The sequence below is a fragment of the Microchirus variegatus genome, assembly GCF_963457635.1.
Source record: "Microchirus variegatus genome assembly, chromosome: 13".
Classification (NCBI taxonomy): Eukaryota; Metazoa; Chordata; class Actinopteri; order Pleuronectiformes; family Soleidae; genus Microchirus; species Microchirus variegatus.
In genome coordinates this window covers 12,407,166-12,426,827 of record NC_139814.1, presented here as the reverse complement: position 1 = coordinate 12,426,827, position 19,662 = coordinate 12,407,166, and the positions used below count along the sequence as shown (strand labels likewise).

General features: G+C 44.6%; 1 protein-coding gene across 1 annotated transcript in view; it reads right to left on the bottom strand.

The window, feature by feature from the left end:
- The window catches only part of jarid2b (jumonji and AT-rich interaction domain containing 2b), a gene marked incomplete at its 3' end in the record, with an annotated part of 104,948 nt that extends 86,637 nt beyond the window's left edge, over positions 1–18,311 (bottom strand). The window contains exon 1 of the mRNA XM_083899456.1: positions 18,239–18,311. Within this exon, the coding sequence (XP_083755582.1) occupies positions 18,239–18,283 (45 nt within the window). The 5' untranslated portion in view covers positions 18,284–18,311. The remainder of the gene's footprint in view (positions 1–18,238) is intronic.
- Between the last annotated feature and the right edge of the window lie 1,351 nt (positions 18,312–19,662).

Here is a 19,662-nt window from a genome sequence, read left to right as displayed (position 1 = left end):
CGCCTCGGCAGAATAATGCGAATCACAGGAGACTCGTGTTTTTTTTTGTTTTTTTTTCTGTACAACCATCTAACAGTGGGACTGTGGAATTTTGACGACCGATCGTCAGGGTTTCCCCCAGTTTGCAATCCCTTCGCTATTCGGGTTCTCGTTCCCACTGATGCTTTGGGCTGTGGGGGAGGATGGTATCCTGTCAGAAAAAGACCCAGCGATTCTGTGCGAGCGCTCAGTACAGTAAGGACTCAGTGGGGAGAGAAAGAGGCCGGTACACTGAAGCCATTGTAAGTTTCGCCAGCCACCCACACGTGCTTCGAGGCCAGCAGATACAGATACTCTCCTATGACTGCAGGGACAAGAGCCGTGTCTTACATCCACACTATATATAAAACACTATTAAAGTGCACTATTTAAGTATGCTTTGGCAGCTACAACTGGTGTCAAACAAGTTGCAATTATGGAAAGTGTGCCAGTTAAACTCAAGATTTTTCCAAGATGTAATGCTTTAACTATTAACCATTAACTAGGTGCTTACTAACATGCATACAAGTAGCATACTAGCCCTTTATTAGTTAATATTAAGCACATATAAACACCTTATGTAGGAAAAATCTTAATTTGTGTCGTAATAGAGGTAGAATAAAGTTATGTAGAATGAGGTGTTAATACTGAATGATTACTAATAAAGTGCTAGTATGCAACTTCTATATGTTAGTAAGCACCTAGTTAATGGTGAATGTGTTCCCTTATCTATAATCTAATTTTCAGCTGTGACTGAGCCTCGTAATTCAACACCTAAATCAGGCAAATCAAGTACATACTGTATATAGAACAACTTACATTTTTCACATTTACTATAAATAACAAACTGCCAAGAAAAACTGTGCATAATGAAACACGAATGACACGAGTTACGAGTTATTTTGTCAATACGTGAGAATACTAGGGAGCAATAGAAAACAATATGATTCAGTTGACCGGAATGTCAAGCTGAGACGCGGTTCACTTAGATGTAATAGTTGACGTCTGCGTAAACAAGCATTTCATCACATCAGCGCCTACACAGAGTCAGCAGCTCCTCTGCTGTGTGACTCGGAGCTTTGCATTGTATCAGAACAGCTCATCACAATGGAGGAGTGCGTGTGTGTGTGTGTGTGTGGCTCAGCATCGCCTCAGCTTTGCTCATCACACTGGGGGAGTATGTGGCAATGTGTGTTCCAACAGCGCTCCCGCTTGTTCCCACACCTCGACTAACCGCCATGGCATCCGCCGCTCTCCAGGTAAAATTGCTCCTAAGTCAAGTCAAAGGAAGGCCTGTAGAGTGAGAGCAAACATGGCCATGGTTTCAAACAAACGCTCGACCATGCCCTGCTCACACATACACACACACACACACACACACTGTCACTCACTCTGTCTCACAAACAAAAGCAACAATGCTCTAAAAATTACCATTTACAAGACATAATGATGTCGTTTGCAGCACAGGAACAGTATGGAGCCGTTTCTCTCTCGCTACGAATTAATAAGTGAGATCACAGATAGTAAAACCATGCAGGGGGAAAGGTTGTGTCAAGCACAGTGCAAACACATACAGTGCTATACGGTAAAAAAAAAAAAGAAATGTGTCACAAACGCGCGAAGCTAATTTACGGGATTTTAAAACAGTGCCAATTAGGCTCCGTGTGTTGAACAAAATCAAAAGTAGCGTGGGATCTCTTTGCTGGAAACGGAGCGAGGCGATATGGAGAGGCTGTGGATGTGACTGCTTTTTGGAAAGTCAGCATTGACGTGAAGAGATTTCCCCTCTCGATGTTCTGTGGTTCTGTCTCATAATGAAACCGGGTAGTCTTCCTGTCAGTGCGGGCGTGGAGAAGGGGGGGCGGCGCAGGGGAAAGTGTAAAGATGACTAAGACTTCAAAAAATGACCTGAAAACGATGTTTTTCTGAGCTAAGATACAGTAGCTTTTCCTCCTTTATAAACATTTGTCACATGGTGTATTCTTAAATTTAGAAAGACAAATATGTCATCCGAGTATTTGTGTTTAAAATAACTTTTTCTTCTTTCTTTTTTTTTAAACCACAAAGTACTTGGCCTGACCAAACCACAGGAGGCCGAGCAGGAGGCCCCTGTGCTATTACAGGGGAAACCCTGTGCATGTTTGCATGCCAGGCATCTCTCCTGCTGGTTTGAATAATTAACTTGGGGCCTGTTTATCCTCCGGGCTTATTCAGAGTTGCTGGACCGTTGACTCTGCCTCTTTAATTCCTCCAAGTTTTGGCTAAAAATGGGGGGGTGGGGGACGGTGCCTGGCTCTTATGGGACTGCGCCTGAACACACCACACACTTTCTCCTCTACAGGGTGTGAGAGTTTGTGGTTTGTGGTCATTTTAGAAAGAAAACAAAAAACGAGATGAAGAGGGAAAAAAAGAAAATACACCGCGTCACAAGACGGGATGATGCACAGTTTCACTGACACGGGGATTTCTGTTCGTATTCTCTGCGTCGTGGTGAGGGGGTGTGCACACGTAGACTCATGATGAGAAATACAGTGCGTAGAAGCCGCAGTGACAGTAATGGAAATCTGCATAGATGTGAGACTGATTGCTAGGTAAAGGCAAACATGAATGTCCATCATTTTCTACATTTCAGCTTTGTGTTGCCTTGGATCTAGATATAAAAATAAAAAACCCTTAACATATATTCATAGTTTCCCTAAACTGAAGTCACTGCATTTCCAAATCAATGTCTTATTGACGTGACTCGTGGTAAACGGCAGTTTTCATCGTATTTGGCAGCCGATTGATTTAAACGCACACTCATCTATACTCATTTGTACGCGTAAAGCATCTTAAAGAAGGGGGGGGGGGGCTGCTTGTGGTCACAACTCCAATCAAACACGCTTTTTTTTTGTACTTTGTTTAGTGTTCAGAATCTCTCCAGGCAATACCCCACATAACAAGTGTTCACATGAAGCTTTAAAGTGTTCTCAAATCAACCAGCGCTTCTGTCTGCAGAGACGAATACGAATACGAGGTGGCGTCTTAAGAACAGACACTCGCCGTATTTTGACAACATGCTTTCTGCAGATACAGCGTGCAGTTTGCTCGTGTACCTGTTCTGCTCTTATAAAAACATAGCTACGCAATAGTGTACAACAACATAAGCCAATGACGCTCGGCAGCAATTACAAAGTAATCTCCAGCTCTGGTTTCACTTCCCATTAGGCATTCACAGCTATGACAATACCCAAAGGGAGGGTGGGGGGGGTCCTCTGCACATACAGTATACACCATCAAATCTACCAAAAACATGGATAAATAGCCTATGAATGGAGGGAATCCAGCTTCACATTGGGAACATTTTTTTTTGTAAATGACTGTTCTGCTATGATCTTATCCCTGCATTACATCCATGTCCCCGTGGCTAAGTCAGTGTTACTTTATCCCTGTCCTACTCTCCCCAGCTCCTGTCCCAGATTACCCATCAATCCCATTTTATTCCACAGGCTCAGACAGCCCACCAATCAGATGGCAGCATGGCGAGGAATATGATAGTGGATTGGCTCGTGAGGGGGGAGAGGGGTGGAGCAGCTCAGCACATCCCCTAACAACAGCAGCGTGCTGTGAAAGTCGGCATAAGAGAGAGGGAGAGAATTCGCTCGTCCAGGTTAAGTCTTCTCTACTGTATAGTTCTTCCTCCTCCTCAAGAGTCGTGCGTGCTCATTCTCTGCCTCTCAAAAATAGAGCCCTCCTCACTCGGAGTCTGATACTCCCTCACTCCCTCGGCTGTCAGTCTGCATATGACTGCTGACTCTGCTTCTCACGGCGACACCGAGCACTGAGCTGTGCCGGGCCGGGGCTTCAGCCGTCACATACTGACATACAAACACACACACACACACACACACATAAACACACTATGGAAGATGGGGGAGGTCAGGTTGGTTCCTGGCGGAAGGAAACAAATTACACACTGCACTACACATGCTCACACACGCAGCTCAGCTCGAGTTCAACGCAGTATCTCCCGCTGACCTACTTCTTTACTGCCACTCAGGGGCAAACACTGGGCCACACTCGCATTCAACTCTGCCATGATGTGCATTTGTTCCGAGTGACCTCAGGTTTGAAAGTTCACATCAACTTAGAGAGATGACTAAGAAGCTCGTTTCACCTGAAGCTCCAGGTAATTTCCACACAGAACTTGATACGTACACAGTTTCTGGTTAAATCAATGGAGTGTAGCGTTACCAATGCACCTGTGTGGTATTTATTTTAGATGGCGTTGCGGTTTTGCCACGGTCCTGACTTCAACGGTGGTTAATCACAACCGTTTGTGCCGCAACACCTGCGGCTAAAAACAGGTGACTATTAGCTAGAGGAGGAGGAGAGAGAGGTGCATCCCAGACACACAAAGGTCTTATCGCACAGCTCCTACCATTGCGCACACACACAATCAAGACACAGGAAGCTCACAGAGGGGGAAGCATGTGCCCATTGTCAGGGGGTCTCATGAGCCCCCCTTTGCTCTTTCAGCCCCGACAATAGCTGCACTGATAACACCTACCAGCTCGAGGGATACAAAAGAGGAGGGTGAAGGCCCAGAGAAGGGGACAAAGAGGAAAAAGAAGAGAAAAAATGCAACACAGCCTGTCAGTGGATGTTCATTCACTTCCTTGCCTTGTCCATCACTTCTCTCAGTAAGTAGTCTCAACACGAAAACAACTTTATTCCCTACTCGTGCGACAGTTACCAGTAAAAAAAAAAAAAAAAAGAAGAAAAAAAGCTGAGCAAAGGTGAGATGAGGAAAAAAATGAAGCAGAAATAACCAGCATCAGTCACAGAGTCGGTCAGCTGCTGATAGGTCGGCGTGGACGCGCTCAGAATACTCACTCTGTGAGTGACAGCTGCCTTCGTAAATCAATCCATCTGACAAATCTTCCATTCATCACCGCCCTCAGTTATGGAAATAATATGCAAACTGACTGTTGCGCACAGACGCATTTTCAAGGGTTTGACTTATTCAATTCCCACGCTAGATTTTTTTTGATTCCTCTCTCACGGGAAAATTAAAGATAATTATTTTATTTTTTTTGCTGAGAAAGGGAGAGAATGATGAACTAGTGTGGAGATTTCTGAAGTGGAGACACATGTAGCACAGACAGAGACCGACAGAAGACGGCTAAATGTGGGTGACGTTACGCTCTCTACTTGAAATTCTAATCGACAGCAGGAGAGGTTTTGACTAAAACAGGTTTTAAACACTCCTTCTGATCTCGTAACCACAGGCACAGCAAGGAATTCTGGGTCTCGTGTCAACAGCTTGCTCCAGGTCTGAAGCAATAAACATCTAATCCCTGTCATGTTACAGGGCCCTTGCGCAGCTCTGGGGCCCCTGAATCGATCAAGGGTTCCCCCCCCCCCTCCTCCTCCTCGTCCACATGCGGTGCCCCAGTCAGTGACACAAGTGAATGGAGTAATCAATGGGATTTAGCTTGTGCTACAGATGCAATAACAAGACAAGTGAATAAAAGATGGAGAGCTGAGTGGCTGCACTTGAGTGAATGACCAAAGTAAATCCAGAGCCGGCGGAGCTGAATATGACAATGATGCCACAATTTGTGTGCACCCAGCAGGAGGGAGACACAGTGCGGACAGTTTTTTCCCCGTGATAGCACCTTGGCTACTAGTTCCACTCGACACGACGTGTCACGAGGATAAACTGCTCTTCTAAATCCTGTAGACACTCATCCAGGGTCAACAAGTCTGACCCGAGTGAAAAACATTATGTTATCACCTAAACAACCTCTTGTGTTTTAGCCACTTGATACGATACTGCATTACAATTACAGTTGTGCGTGAACCTTTAATAAATAAAATAAATAAGCCCTTGACTTCCTGCTGGGAGCAAACTATTCAGTTTCTCAATTTCCAACAACCCTGAGCGGGGAAAAACGGCACGTCTCGCAAGCCGAAGTAGACACCGAGATTAAAAATTCAATATCAGCCAAGTCACTCGATATCACAGCCATCATATTTCAGCCAAGCTAATCAAATTCACAAGCGTGACCTCCGGGGAATATTAAAAGTGCATATAACATGTGTCACCTCTCAAATGTTTCGCAGGAGGGGGGGGGGGGGAAGAGATCCATCCACGCTGATAAATACGGCGCAAAGGCGAGCCAGCAGCGGCAACAAATTCACTCCCCATAAAAAATGAGCAGTGGATAGATTTCACAATGCACTTTGCCAGAACAACAGGAGGTTTGATTATGTTACAACAACTCCCGCTCGAAGAAAACAACAATCAGGGTTTAGGTAGCACAATGCAGCCAAGTAAAATTAAAGTAATTGTAGTAAATTTAAAGCAATTAAAGTAAATTGTTGCTTGCATGTAGGCCACTGTTTAATTCATACACCCTTCACTGGTAGGAGGAGGAGGGCGGAGAGAGATAAGCTCCTTCATGTCAAAGCAGTTATGACTCACTGATCCTGCGGAGAATATGACCTATCAGTCAAACCGGGATTGGGTTTCGGCGAGGCAAAAGTTGAAAATGCAAAAACGACAACACTTCCTCTCAACGCAACCGTTGCACCAATGGGAGCTAGAGGGGGAAAAAAACTGCGACCTTAGAAGGGTTAACCAGCAGCAGGCTGAGCCTAATGCATATTGTCAGGGAGATAAGATTACGAGCTGGTGCAGTGGTTAACGGAAGCCGACCACAGTTCTCCGCTGGCAGTTGACGGGACAAGCGGACGCATGGCCTGAATGTGGTCACACAAATATTCCGAGCATAATAGGGACAATGGTTCAGCCGGCCTCTGTGGTTAGCCTCTGAAAGGGTCAACGAAAACGTCCGAAACTGGCAGACAACAATCCTCTTGACCAGTGATAATCTAAGCTGGAGCTGTGCTGCGTCCATAAATCATCCTGCGTCTCAAATGAGTCTCAAAACACATTGAACAGACCCATAATACTAATTTTGATCCAATATGGAGCTAAAGCATAATTTTCTCAAAATGAAATGTGCACAGTTGTTCCCACAGGAAAAATATATCACTGAAAGGGGACATATTATGCAAAATCAACTTTTTAATCATTTTAATACTTATATTTGGGTCTCTGGAGGCCCTATGAGTAGGCAAAGTGGGAAAAAAGATGACTCAGTCATGTTTTTGTGGTCCGCCTCAGTCTAAGCTCCGCACGGCGCTCCGCTTTGTCGCTAAAAAAGGAGACTGCAGAGGAGGGCAATAGTATATCCGGAAAAGCGGAAGTCCGCAAAGTGTTCTATTCTTGGCTGCACAGTGCAGCACAGATTTCTACACAAACTTCCAGCCTTCCAGAGGATTTACATGTCCAGTGGATACAGTGTTCTGAACAGGGCTGTTTTGGCAGGGTGATTGAACTGCTGTGGTGCTTCATCATGAGCTTCATGGTATTTTGACCAAAGACATGTTCATTAGGGCACCAGGGAACTAGGTTAACTCGTATAAATAGGGTATAATATGTCTAGTCATTAGTGATAAGACCACATCTGTCATGTGAAAAGGACCTGCACATACTAGAGTTAGAGCAGCTGCAACACACTGTGGTTAAAGGCAAGCTTCAACATCTTTTTTTAATAAAGCTCAGAAATGTTAGGATTAAAAGTTGTCACCGAACACGCAGACATCTACGCACACACCGTGCTTCACAACACGAGTGCGACTGTTCATTCACAACACACCTCTAGACCTCGTGGTGCAACATCCAGAGCCTATTGTCTTTGTTTTTTCCTACTGCATCCAACACCGTTTCAAAACCGGTGTGTTTGTGTGTTGCTGTATGACTGCAGATTACCCTGCAGCCAGAGAGCATTATGAAACAAAGCCAAGGCTTAGACGAGGGAGTTCCTCACTGTTTAGGGAAGTGTAGTGAAGGAGTCCATTCTCTGGCACAGCTACTGCCACACACACACAAAAAAAAAAAGACATGAGGCAATTAAGAAATGATTTTCACCTCCCAGCTTGGGACAAAACCCCTTCGTACCTCAGCCCAACCCCGTACCACACCATTGCACACAAAGGCAAAGTCTATGACGCCTGAGGGGCCCAGAGGGCGGGAACAACACAACACAGTGGACAGAGAAGAAGGGAAGGTGAGAGAGAGAGAGAGAGAGATGGCAAGAGCAGAGGAAACATGAAAGTACCATTCCTGACAAGGTAAAGGAAGACTCTGTAAAAGCGAAAAAGGGATCGGCAGAGTGGAGAGGTTGGTGAAAGAGAAGGCAAATAATGGCCTTGGTTCAGCAAGAGGAGGAAGAATAAATGTGATGCATGAGAGGCAATTATGAGAGAGAGAAAGGTGCTTATACGTCCTAATAGCAGGATTTATCACTGTACTTGACCTCACAGGCGGCCTGGGCTTGGCATTATTATATATATTCATTTAAAATAAAGATCAAAGAGTGAGACAAATATATATATTTAAACCAGATATAAATTCATGCTCCACTATGTATAGTTTAAATCTCCCATTACTCAGTAAATGTTTAGGTTGAGCGAGCCAGAGTTGTTGCCTCAAGGACCACGTTGGAAAAACCTCTTTCACGCTGAAATAAGAGGGTAGATACCATGTGAAGCTGCTAAGAGAAATAGGTGAAAATGCAGATAAAAGGTGATAAAAACCTGTTTCACTGTTTGTTTCACCAGTGAGAATGTGGTAAACTATTGAACCATCCTAATGAATCACACTCCGTCAATAAGCAGATTTAAATAAAGCTTTGTAATTCTCCTTCATTAAAACATTAGTGTACAGTGTGAAAAAGTTCATTTATCACAACCGCAACTCCAGAAATAAAAGGGAATTCGAAATCAACAGTTAATACACGCATGACTGACTGCTATGAGTAATATAAAAATTCTACAACTTCATTCCAGTGACTTAAATGTGTGTGTGTGTAGGGGGGGAGGGTTGATTGCTGAAAACGAAAATGCCCGTGAGTAAATGTAAAATATCTGCGCCACTGTCAGGAAATGGGCCAACACTTTTAATAGCTTTCCAGTATCTTATGACTGTAGAAATGTACTGAGCAGATGTTACAACAGCAAGTACAAGGAAACCGTATTGTCAAATAAGGAACATGGGCAAAAAAAAAACAACACATTTCTCCTAAAAGAATCTAAAAAGGAATAAAACTGAAAATAGCAGAGGGTGTTGACATTTTAAAAAGCCTGTTTTTTTGTATCAAATTTCTCCTTTTTCACTGCTTCATACCTGATGTTTTTGCCTCACATATAGAGAAATAAGATATAGTAACTTTCTCCTAACGCAGCCAGGAGACAGACGCTCCAACAACAATACAACTTTAATCTTCATCTACTGCTTCAGCACATCCCTGTGAGCTGAAACAAAATAGATTTTGACAGAGACCTTGTAGACAACATGTCAGTTTCTATAGTAACCTGGGGGGGGGGGGGGGGGGGGTGGAAGGTTTAAGTCCGCCCCCCAAACCAACCACACATACACTCTCACAACATAAGCACAGGAGAGAGTAGAAAGTGGCCAGGGGGTGGGAGGGTGGATGGGGGGGGACATGGTACTTTCTCGTCACCATGGTAACTTCCTGCTAGTTGTGAGGAGTCGAAAGTGAGCGTGCACCACTCAGACGTTGATTCAACCAGTGGTTACCTCATTTCCTCTCCACATTCTCGAACAATTAAATCTAAAAACAGCAAAGGGCTCGTGTGAGCCTTTCTCGGCGGCGAGGTTCGTGCGCTTTCTCAGGTGCTGATGTTGTCACAACAGATTAGAAGACGTCCTTAATGCCGTCACTGTGGACATTACAGATGAGATGGTGTCTAATTTGATTATTTCCATCCTTCTTCTCCTTGATGATCACAGGTTGTGATGTCCATTGTTGTCCGTCCCTCCCCCCCACCCCCCCTCAGGCCGTGTAATGTTTGATCCAGGGCCAGGGGGACACTGACCAGACATTCAGCCCAGACTCTGGCGCCCTTCCCTCAGTGTACCATGCACTCTAGCCCCCTGCTGTGAGGCCTGGAGGAAATCACATAGCCAGGAGAATTGTAAAAAAAGCCCTCATCTATTGAGTGGAGTTTACTAAAAGGGGGGAAATGGGGGGGGGGGGGGTGGAACAATACCTTTGACTCACCCTGCTTCTCTCTGTGGATGAACTTAAAAAGCACCTATTGCTCAGAAAAAGACAAGAAGAATCAATAAGGAAAGAGAAAAGTAAAATCAATATTTCTACACTGACGACTCACACCGTAGGAACAACCCCTGGTGCTGCACATAAGAAAGATTTAAATGATGAACGGCATTTATGGGAAAAAAAACAAAAAAAAATTGAAAATGTTTCAGAACAGCAGAGAACAGATATTTAACACTAAAACTAAACTTACACTACCTTTCAAAACTTTTGGCTCACTTAGAAATGTCATTTTTGAAGGAAAAACACCTTTTTTTCAATTAATATAACATAATGAATGAATCAGAAATACACTATATACATTGTTAATGTGGTAAACGACTATTCTAGCTGCAAACGTCTGGTTTTTAATGGAATATGTACATAGGTGTATAGAGGCCGATTTAAAGTGTTTGCTAATCGCGTTAGAAGGCTATTGGATGATTAGAAACCCTTGTGCAATGATGTAAGTACAGATAAAAACAGTTTTGCCAAATTATTATTTTGAATAAAAATCATTATTTCCAATCTTGTCAAGGTCTTGACTATATTTTCTATTAATTTTGCAACTCTTTTGATTAAATAAAAGTGTGACTTTTAATGGAAAACAACAAAAAGTGTATAGGTGACCCCAAACTTTTGAACAGTAGTGTGTATTTTACCAGAAAGGAAAGATCCATCAGCTGGAAAATAAGGGTTAGGCTAAACCATGCATGTGCACGCATATTAGCAGGGTGGCAGTGAGTGGAGACGGTTAATTCACACAGCTGTGCGAGATCAAACTGGAGCTCAAAGTTTCCTTTGGCAGAACAAATCAAAACAAAAAAACAGATGAAAGAAATGAGAGGTGTCCACTGAGACCAAGAGGAGAGAAGTGCAAAAAACTACCGACAACCCTAATCATGAATCATCTTTCCAGTCTGATCTTTAACGCACATGCAAAGTGCAGCTAATACTGAGCAGATCTTGCCAATCGTGCAATGGCTCCTCCTCTGCAACTGAGTCAATTCTGCAGCGGAGCCGATGGTGAAAATAACCCCGCTTCTTCCGTCCACTCTCCTCCAGCGCTATCCCACAGCAAAGCTCCCGACGCCTCTCTCCTCTCTTTGTAGCCGCGCTGAGTAATAGAGTGAATTGAGCCGAGCAGGAGGAGGTGAGAGAGATAGAGTGGAACAGAACAGAGGGAGGGGGGGGAAAATGCACTTGGTATTCTATTACGAGACAAGATGGGGGAAGTAATGCATTTCTCATGGCAGAGGGAGGATGGGGATGTAGGATAGATGCAAACAGAATGTGTATATATTGACCTACGAGTCAAATAAACCATTTATCCTGCCACTTACACTCGTCAACCACCAACCACGACTACCTCCCGTTTTCTCACATATGAGCAGACATGGGAACCAGCCCGTCCGACCACTCAGCAGCAACACAGACCCGTCCTCTCCCCCCCCTTCCTCCTCCAACCATGTTTCAGCATTAAAACGTGCTCCTGCCCAGTCCTGTAAATACAGACTGGAATACATTATCTGTGAGAGCGAGGGCCAGATTCACTTAACACCTTTTTAGTAAATCGCTAATTCTCCTCATCAAGTCAAAAAACATGAAATAAATAACTGCCGTCTTGAATGAACAAGCTTTGTATGAAACCCATTTACATCGTGACACACCTACCGTTCTATTGCAGCATCATTAAGCCAGAATAACTTAAAGCTCTGCGTCCAAGAGCTCCTAACATGTTCGAAACCCACAAAAGCCTGCTGTAAATTCATATAGATCATGATAAATATATATTTTTCTAAGAGTTAACACTGGAAAAGACCCTCATGAGGGATTAAATGAGAGGGCTGTGCATCTGCCAAGTCAACGCTGGACCTGAAGAGAGGCCAGTGGTTTGTTGGCAGGAAGAAACACTGCTCTATCATAGGACTCATAAATGGTAGAAGGCTCATGAGACCATAAAGCTCGAATGTGTAATGAATGGGAAAATGAATATGGGTTAGAATACAGATTTTTCTTCCTTTTTTTTTTTTTAAAGGAGCCAAATGGCAGAAAGATTCAAGATTTCCTAATCTTAACATCACCGTCCAGACACTTTATGTCGCTGCCTGCGGAGTCGCGCTGGCATATGTTTGACACTGAAACTGTGGCGGGAAAGAGAGGGGAGTAATGGAGGGATCGATACTGACTGAGCGCCCGCTCTGTATCTTCATCCCCCCCGAGGCTTAATTCACTGGATGTGTAAAGACGACGGTGTCACAATAGGGGATAAGACGGGATTGACCACGGGATGAAAATGTAAGGAGTGTTTATTAAACTGATGTAGCCCGAGACGAGGAGCGCGGAGAAGCCGGTCAAGGGGGTTTGTCCTCGGCATGCACAGAACAGTCATTAAAAAGCTAATGCCAGACTAAGCTACAATAGCTCTGGGTGGAAGAAAAAAAAACATTTTAATGCCTCCCATTTTAGCTTTACGAGGATTAAACAGAGACATTTGGTACTTCTGTTCATTCTTCTATTGCTGAATGTCCTTCATTGGTCCCCATAAGGGCTGCAAGGCCAAACCAAAGACAAAGCTAAAGTGTTGATTCAGCTTCATAAGGATCCTGAACGGATAAGCCGTGGCAACCACACACACACACAGACACACACAAACACACACACACAGAGAGAGCCTCTCGGGGCCTGACCAGCTGTCTTGCTCCCCCCCCCCCCATTTTCGTCCAAACCCACAGGAGCAGGAGGATATAAATCACTCGCCAGAATTAAGATGAGCGTGGAGGGAACGCACGTGGTGCAGGGCCTACGTGACAAACACACCCACGCGCATTGGCCGCCCACAACAGCGCCGCGTTCCAACTCTGCCTTGTGTCCCAAACGCAGAGCGGAGCACATGCTGCGGAACACCTACACGGTCCGGCGAACGAACCCCGCTTGCGACAGGGATGCGCGGCGTTACGTAAGCGGGAGACGGTCACGCCGCCGTTTTATGTCAAACCCACACGAGTGACACACTGCACAGTTGGCCACAAAAACCAGTTTATCTCACCTGCACCTCGAGACCTTTGCCTCCGTGTGTGTGTGCTGGTATAAAAGCCTGAGATAGCTCTCTGTGCCAGCAGCTGATAAGAGAAAAGGTCATGTTGCATAACGTAGTTTGTCCCGCGAGCTTGTGTGTGTGTGTGTGTGTGTGTGACATAATTCTGAAGGAAACAGACATGCGAGAAGAACGGGGGAAGTAAAGGGTAAAGAGTCTGTATTTATGTTAGAGGGAAAAAAAGAAAGCCGAGCGCTGATGCATTTGGCTGCTCACCATCCATCGGCAATCTAAATTGCAGCAGGCACCGCTACAGAGAGCCTTGTAATAACGCAGACAACTTTCTGTTGGCAAAGCAGACTTTAAACAGGAGATTTTCCACCTCATCATTTCAGCACAAGCCTAATAAAAACGTAAATGCATCAGCATTAGGAGGCAGGACTCGCAGTGGCCGCAGTTTTGTCAAGTTAGCAGGTCTCAGAAGAGAGGAGTGATGAGGCCAAAGGGACGCGAGGCTGGGCCTGCAGTGTGGGAAGGACTGCTTCCTCTCCGCGTTAACACAACATAGTCGCAGGCCTGGAAGTCATTAATTACCACACACACACACATTTTCAAAAAATGAAATGGCTACCAAGACACAAAGAGACATAAGGCAGCAGAATACATCTGTATGTTTTTTAGTCCACATTGTGTGAAGTATGTTGTATGCTTTGTTCTCTCGACACAGCATGAGGGACACAAACTAATCCATTGTGTTAAAATAGCTGGCAATCTTTCTGAAGGACTTTTATGCTCTTGGCAGTTACTTTAATGCCACATTGTTATACTTTGGCAACATATTCCGAAAAAGCTCCGCTTTGATTTTTTCCCCTCTCCTATTGATTAAAAGAAAAAGGAATAAGTGAGTGACGTTACCTCCGACTTAAAAAGTACCATCCTTGGTTTCACTCTGTGTAATTCTATATCTGCGACATCCTGGTTTCAAAACGCGAGTCATTGCTTCATACTCTGCACCGGGGATTCATTCATAGAAAAAACACATGTAAAGTGACGCTGTGGAGACGAAGCAGCTTCATACGGAAAGCACTTTTAATGTTTTCCCCCCACGTCGCGGCTTTCACAGGTGCCACGTGGAACGTAAACAATAACGAACGTCGTCAAATAAACGGGCAGTAAAACACTGCTTTTGCCACAGTACACTTTGATAGGCCTCGGTAGCCATAGTGACGAGAGGGTGGGGGGGTGAAAAGTGAACCTTGCCATGTTGCACACGTGAGGAGAGGGGAGCTTATGAAAGCGGAATTTGCATTGAAACATTAGGTTAAATGAAGCGCAGTGACGCTCGGGCACGGTGAAAAAACAACCCCGTGACCCTCTCTTCATGGTCCTACATGAGGCCCACATTTCATTTGGACAGCCCAAGAACGAGAGAGTGAGACAGAGACGGGGAGAGAGGGAGATAAAGAGAGGAAAAGGAGGAGTGGAGGGGGGTCCGGGGGGGGGGGGGGGGGGGGGAGTCTGTGCCTTTGCACTCCCCATGCTGCCCCCACTCTCTGTTTTTGTTTCCTCTTTTTGTGCATGCTCAACGCACACACTCACAGTGCAATGGATTTTCAACTTGGCCCTCATCAGTTGTGCGCCTGATGAAACAAACACTGACAGCCTCTTTACATTTGTAAAGGCCCCTGCAGCAGCTGTGCTTGTCCCACACACACCACGCATGCACACAAACACACACACACACACAACCTTTGAATCGGAGGCCTAGCCCCAGCTGGGGCCTACAGGAAGAGCCGACTCGGCACAAAATGGCCCTGGCTGCTCTCTGCCGTGCTCTTCTGCTGTTCTCCCTTACATGCGTTTACAAACACACACACACACACACGTGTGTCATGTTTCGTTAGGCAGAACAACACCACACATTAGTTTGCTGTACCTCAGTCTTTACACAGAACCCTGACCCTGACAGACAGATATAAAGTGTAAACTTGCTCTTGCGGCATCAGTTAATACATCTGTGACAAAGCATCGCTGAAATTACAACGTGACAACTTTTAATTGTAATTATCCAGTCTAATTTGGCTTTTTTTGTTCTCCCCCTCTTTCTTCACATTAACATTCACAATCCTGGTGGAAAATTACAATTGCCTCGCCTTGTTTGCCTTTTATTAAGGACTCGTAACCCTGTTTCCAATCATTTTATGACTGGCAAATTTTAATATCACTGGCAGATAGTGGGTGTTTGTTGGGCATGAGGTGGGGATGGGGAGGGGGGGGGGGGGTAACATCTCACACCCATGTTTCAGGGGAAATGGTTAAGCCAAGCATGTATAATTGTCTTACGCTAATTAAAGGGGGGATATAAGGGGGAGGGGGTGGATCAGTAGGGGCCAAGAGTCCTGTCTCAAAGCCTGGAGGGGGGGCTCGGGGACTGGGACTCCTCCAGGTTGTTGTGGAAAATGCACAATTTTGCGAGCGTTATTGGTCCAAGTCAGACTTAATGCATCAGCTGCAGCTGCCCAAAGCACGACAGATGTGGCAAGCAAACAGGAGTAGTGAAATCAATTTCCCTTGCTCTGACTCTTTGGCTCCGCTCATAATTATACAACAAAGTTATGAATGGACTGAATGAAAAAATTATTAATAATAAATAATTTAAAAAAGAGTGTGACAATGATGCAAGCAAGGTTTTTTTTTCAAGTTAAGTCATCATTTCAAGGGAACATCCTGTTTCCTTAATTCAGAGCAAGACTTACAAACTTGACAGTTTCCAAATGTTTTGGTATGGTCGTAGAAATAAAGTTCACTTCTCAACAAAGAGAAAAGGTATAATTAGTCGATACTGTTGTGGTTAGGCGCTTCTCATTCACTTCAACCTCAAGGCTGACTAGGATGACGTAATGAATGTAGTATTTTAAGTGTAAAGTTAAGTTTACATGTGTTACTTCCTATAATGACAATTTTCATGTCATTGCATTTATGATAACAAATGAGAAGATGTTCTTATTTTTGGGAACTGGTGATACGTCAGTGTACTTTAGGGGATGTAGGCAAAAAAAGTTTAGAAAAAAGTTCTTTAGAAATTCCTATTTGAGTTGCCTATATAGATTACTTAAGAAAAGGGAAAATCCCAAGTTAAATTACAAGTGAGTGAACACACGGGACAAAAACATGTTTTTCTATTACCGCTCACTTGCTCGTGCAAACCTGTTGCTCACTTTGACCTTTTTTTTGGTATAATTTCCTTTGAACACACACACACAAATATTGTTCTTCTTTCAGACGAACATATCATCAGCAAGGGGAAGCACACTTTTCAGAAGACACACCACATGTTGTCTGCTGCTGCTGTTATGAGGACAGTCTGCTCTCATGACTTAGAGGAGAAATATCTTGTGCATTTAAACACAACACTGGTGTCCCATTAAACACGTGACCATAATGCATCGCAACAATGCAGACGTGGATCTAAAAAAAAGGGGGGGAGGTGGGGGGTGCAAGAAACTTAAAAGGCCCAGCGTGGAGTGGGCAACTTCGTGCAGCGACTCACTCTGCAGGATTTTTTTTTTTTTTTAAGTCTTTCTGTTTGGACTCGTGAAATGAGGACAAATGGGTGTTTAGATCGCGAGACCACGGCCATTTAACCCGCAGATGAGTCTGCACGGTTTTATTTCACAGCCATTTCTCCTAGTAAAAATAAAAAAAATAATAATCACTAGTGTTTGCAGAAAGAAAATGGTTGCTTCGTGGTGTCGCTTCATACATGAGCCTCTGCAATGCGACTGCACACAGCAGCTTTTTGCAGGAGGAGAGAAAGAAGGGGGAGAAAGGAGAAAAAAAAAAAGGAGAGAGACTCAGAGCTTCAGATCAGAGGACGACAGCCAAACACTTTAAAAGCTAATCCCAATGTAGTGCTGCAGAAAATACAGGAGTTATCCCCTCGGTGTGCTGCAGCAGAGGTCACACACGGAGCTGCTGTGAAATCATAATAATAATAATAATAATAATAATAATATATATATATACAAAAAAAAGGAAAAAGATCCACTGGGATCCTGAAGCAAAACAACACGCACAAGAACCCACGAGTGTCCCTGGATCGTTTCAAGTGGATAAATGTGCTGAATTGCAGGACGGACCCCCCCCCCCCCTTATTTTTACCTCCTCTTCTTCGTGGAGAAAACTGAAGAGCCACAACAGTCGGCGAAACATGTTTATTTATATAAGAGATATATATGTATATGCACAAGGAAGAGATAGAGTCTTCCATATGAAAGCCCCACGTGTGACTTTAAATCCACCACGGTGGGATTGTGCACTCGCACATGTTTATTGTCAGGGTGAGGGGGTTGAGGGGGGGGGGGGCTGCAGGTTTAAAGCGCAGAGGGGAGAAAAAATGCTCAGCATGGGACGAAATGGAAGCCGAAATAGCTGAGCCATGGCCGACACAGGCTCGTCTTCACGTCTCTGAATAGGAAGGAGAACCGTGCGCGAACAAAAGCCTTCCCCCGGCAACACTTTGCCAAGTCTCCTTCTTTTTAGAAAAAAATAAATAAATAAATATATATATATATATAATTTAATTTTACACCCTTTATTGTGGCTTTATCACGCAGCCATGACACACAATCCATCCCCGCATCACGCGTTAAAAAAAAGCCCGAGTCAAAAAAAATGAGCGAAGTGATCCTCCTCCTCTCCCTCCTCCTCCTCCTCCTCCTCCTCAAAGCAGCAGCCGATGTTCAAACAGCCTAAAACATGTAGGGAGTCGAAGAAAACGCTGCAACACAGACGCCGAATAAACACCACTGTCTCTTTAAATTAAAACCACCTGAGTACGGAACACGTTGAGGTAACTTGTAGCCGCTGTCCTTTAAAGACACATTTGACCCATATAAGCAGCACAGGCTGTCTGTCTGCGGGTAACCTTCACAGTCCCTGATGAAAGTTTATGCCTTTTCGTCTAAGCAAACTTGAATAAAGAAGAAAAAAAAAACATGGTTGTACTTACATATTTCTTTTGAATGATATTCCTCTTAGGTCTTTCCTTGCTCATTATGAAATCCCAAAAATTAAAAGTGTTTGGCTATAGAGAGAATGGCCACATGAATGTCTTTTCTTTCACTCCTCTCGCCTCCTCTCCCGGAGCAGTGACGATTTAAATCCCCGGCTCTGTGGCGTAAAAAAGCTCGCTAAGGCTTCTCTCTGCACGATTCCTCCCCTCGTCGGTGTTTCCCTCTGCTTCGTCCGCTCGGGTGTGTTTTAAATATCCCACCACCCCGGAACGGATCAAGGGCCGGCGACGAGGACGACGAACACAGACGGACCGGAGCCAAACTCGCTCGGAGCTAACATAGTCAAAACAAACGCACAACAATAAGTTCCATTCGCCAGAGGAGCAGCTCGGCTTCTCGTCTCTGCGCACTCACTCCCGGCTCTTTTCAAATACATGAATGTGCGTGAGGCGGTGTCAACAAGTCACATCGTGCGCGGGCCCACGGACACGACGGCGAAACGAATAAATAAAAAAAATGAAAAAATAAAACGTCAGGTCACGTCTGCTTTTTCTTCCTCTTCTTTTGGCTGGAGCCTGCGGACGACGAGTGAGCTCTCCAGCGGCTCTGCTCTACTGAGCGAGAGCAGCTCCTTTCTTCCCCAGCCTCGGCCTCTCAGCCTATCACGTCCTCCCGCATTCAGCGGCAACTTCAAACTCCCACTGAGACGGCCCCTCACACACCAAACACCAACAAATATCCCCGTATCATCCGCTTTTATGGACTCACGCCGCCTTTGCGATCGTCTCCGTGCGCACACACTTCTTAGTCATCACGGCACTCAACATTAATCTGCGTTGTTTCATAACGTTTGTCTCAGATGCACAATTCAAGTCATTCAAAAACACACAGCTCATTAAAGCAACACTATGCAACTCTTTTAGACTCACTGAAATTCTTGGAAATTAAAATGTTCGACCTTGTGTGTTTACATCGGAAGTGATTTTTTTCCACGGCACGATCATTTTGTAAATTTTGTGACCAGAAGGACGTATTTTAAAGCGGATCTAGACCGGAAGTTCCAATTAACTCTGTTTTTCTTTAGTGTGTATCTGCGTCCTTACCTTGTTCAAGAAGCCCTGAAGGTTCTAAACAAACATTTCAGCCACGCTTTGTTTTATTGTAATCTCGGGCTCAGCGAGATCTCTGTAAAAACCCGGTCCGGTTACGTAAACACCGGTTCTCCGGGAACAGCAGATCCTACTGCTCCGGCCACTAGTCCGGGCACATCCTGTTGCGTACATTAAACCGCAGAAGGAGAATAACGTCCGTTGTGGAGGTGTTTCACGAGCGACAGTGTCTTCTGACTCCGGGTCAAAGTCATAAAAGGGACTGCGGCGGGGAGTCGTGAAGAAGCTATTTTTAAACATTGTTAAAACAA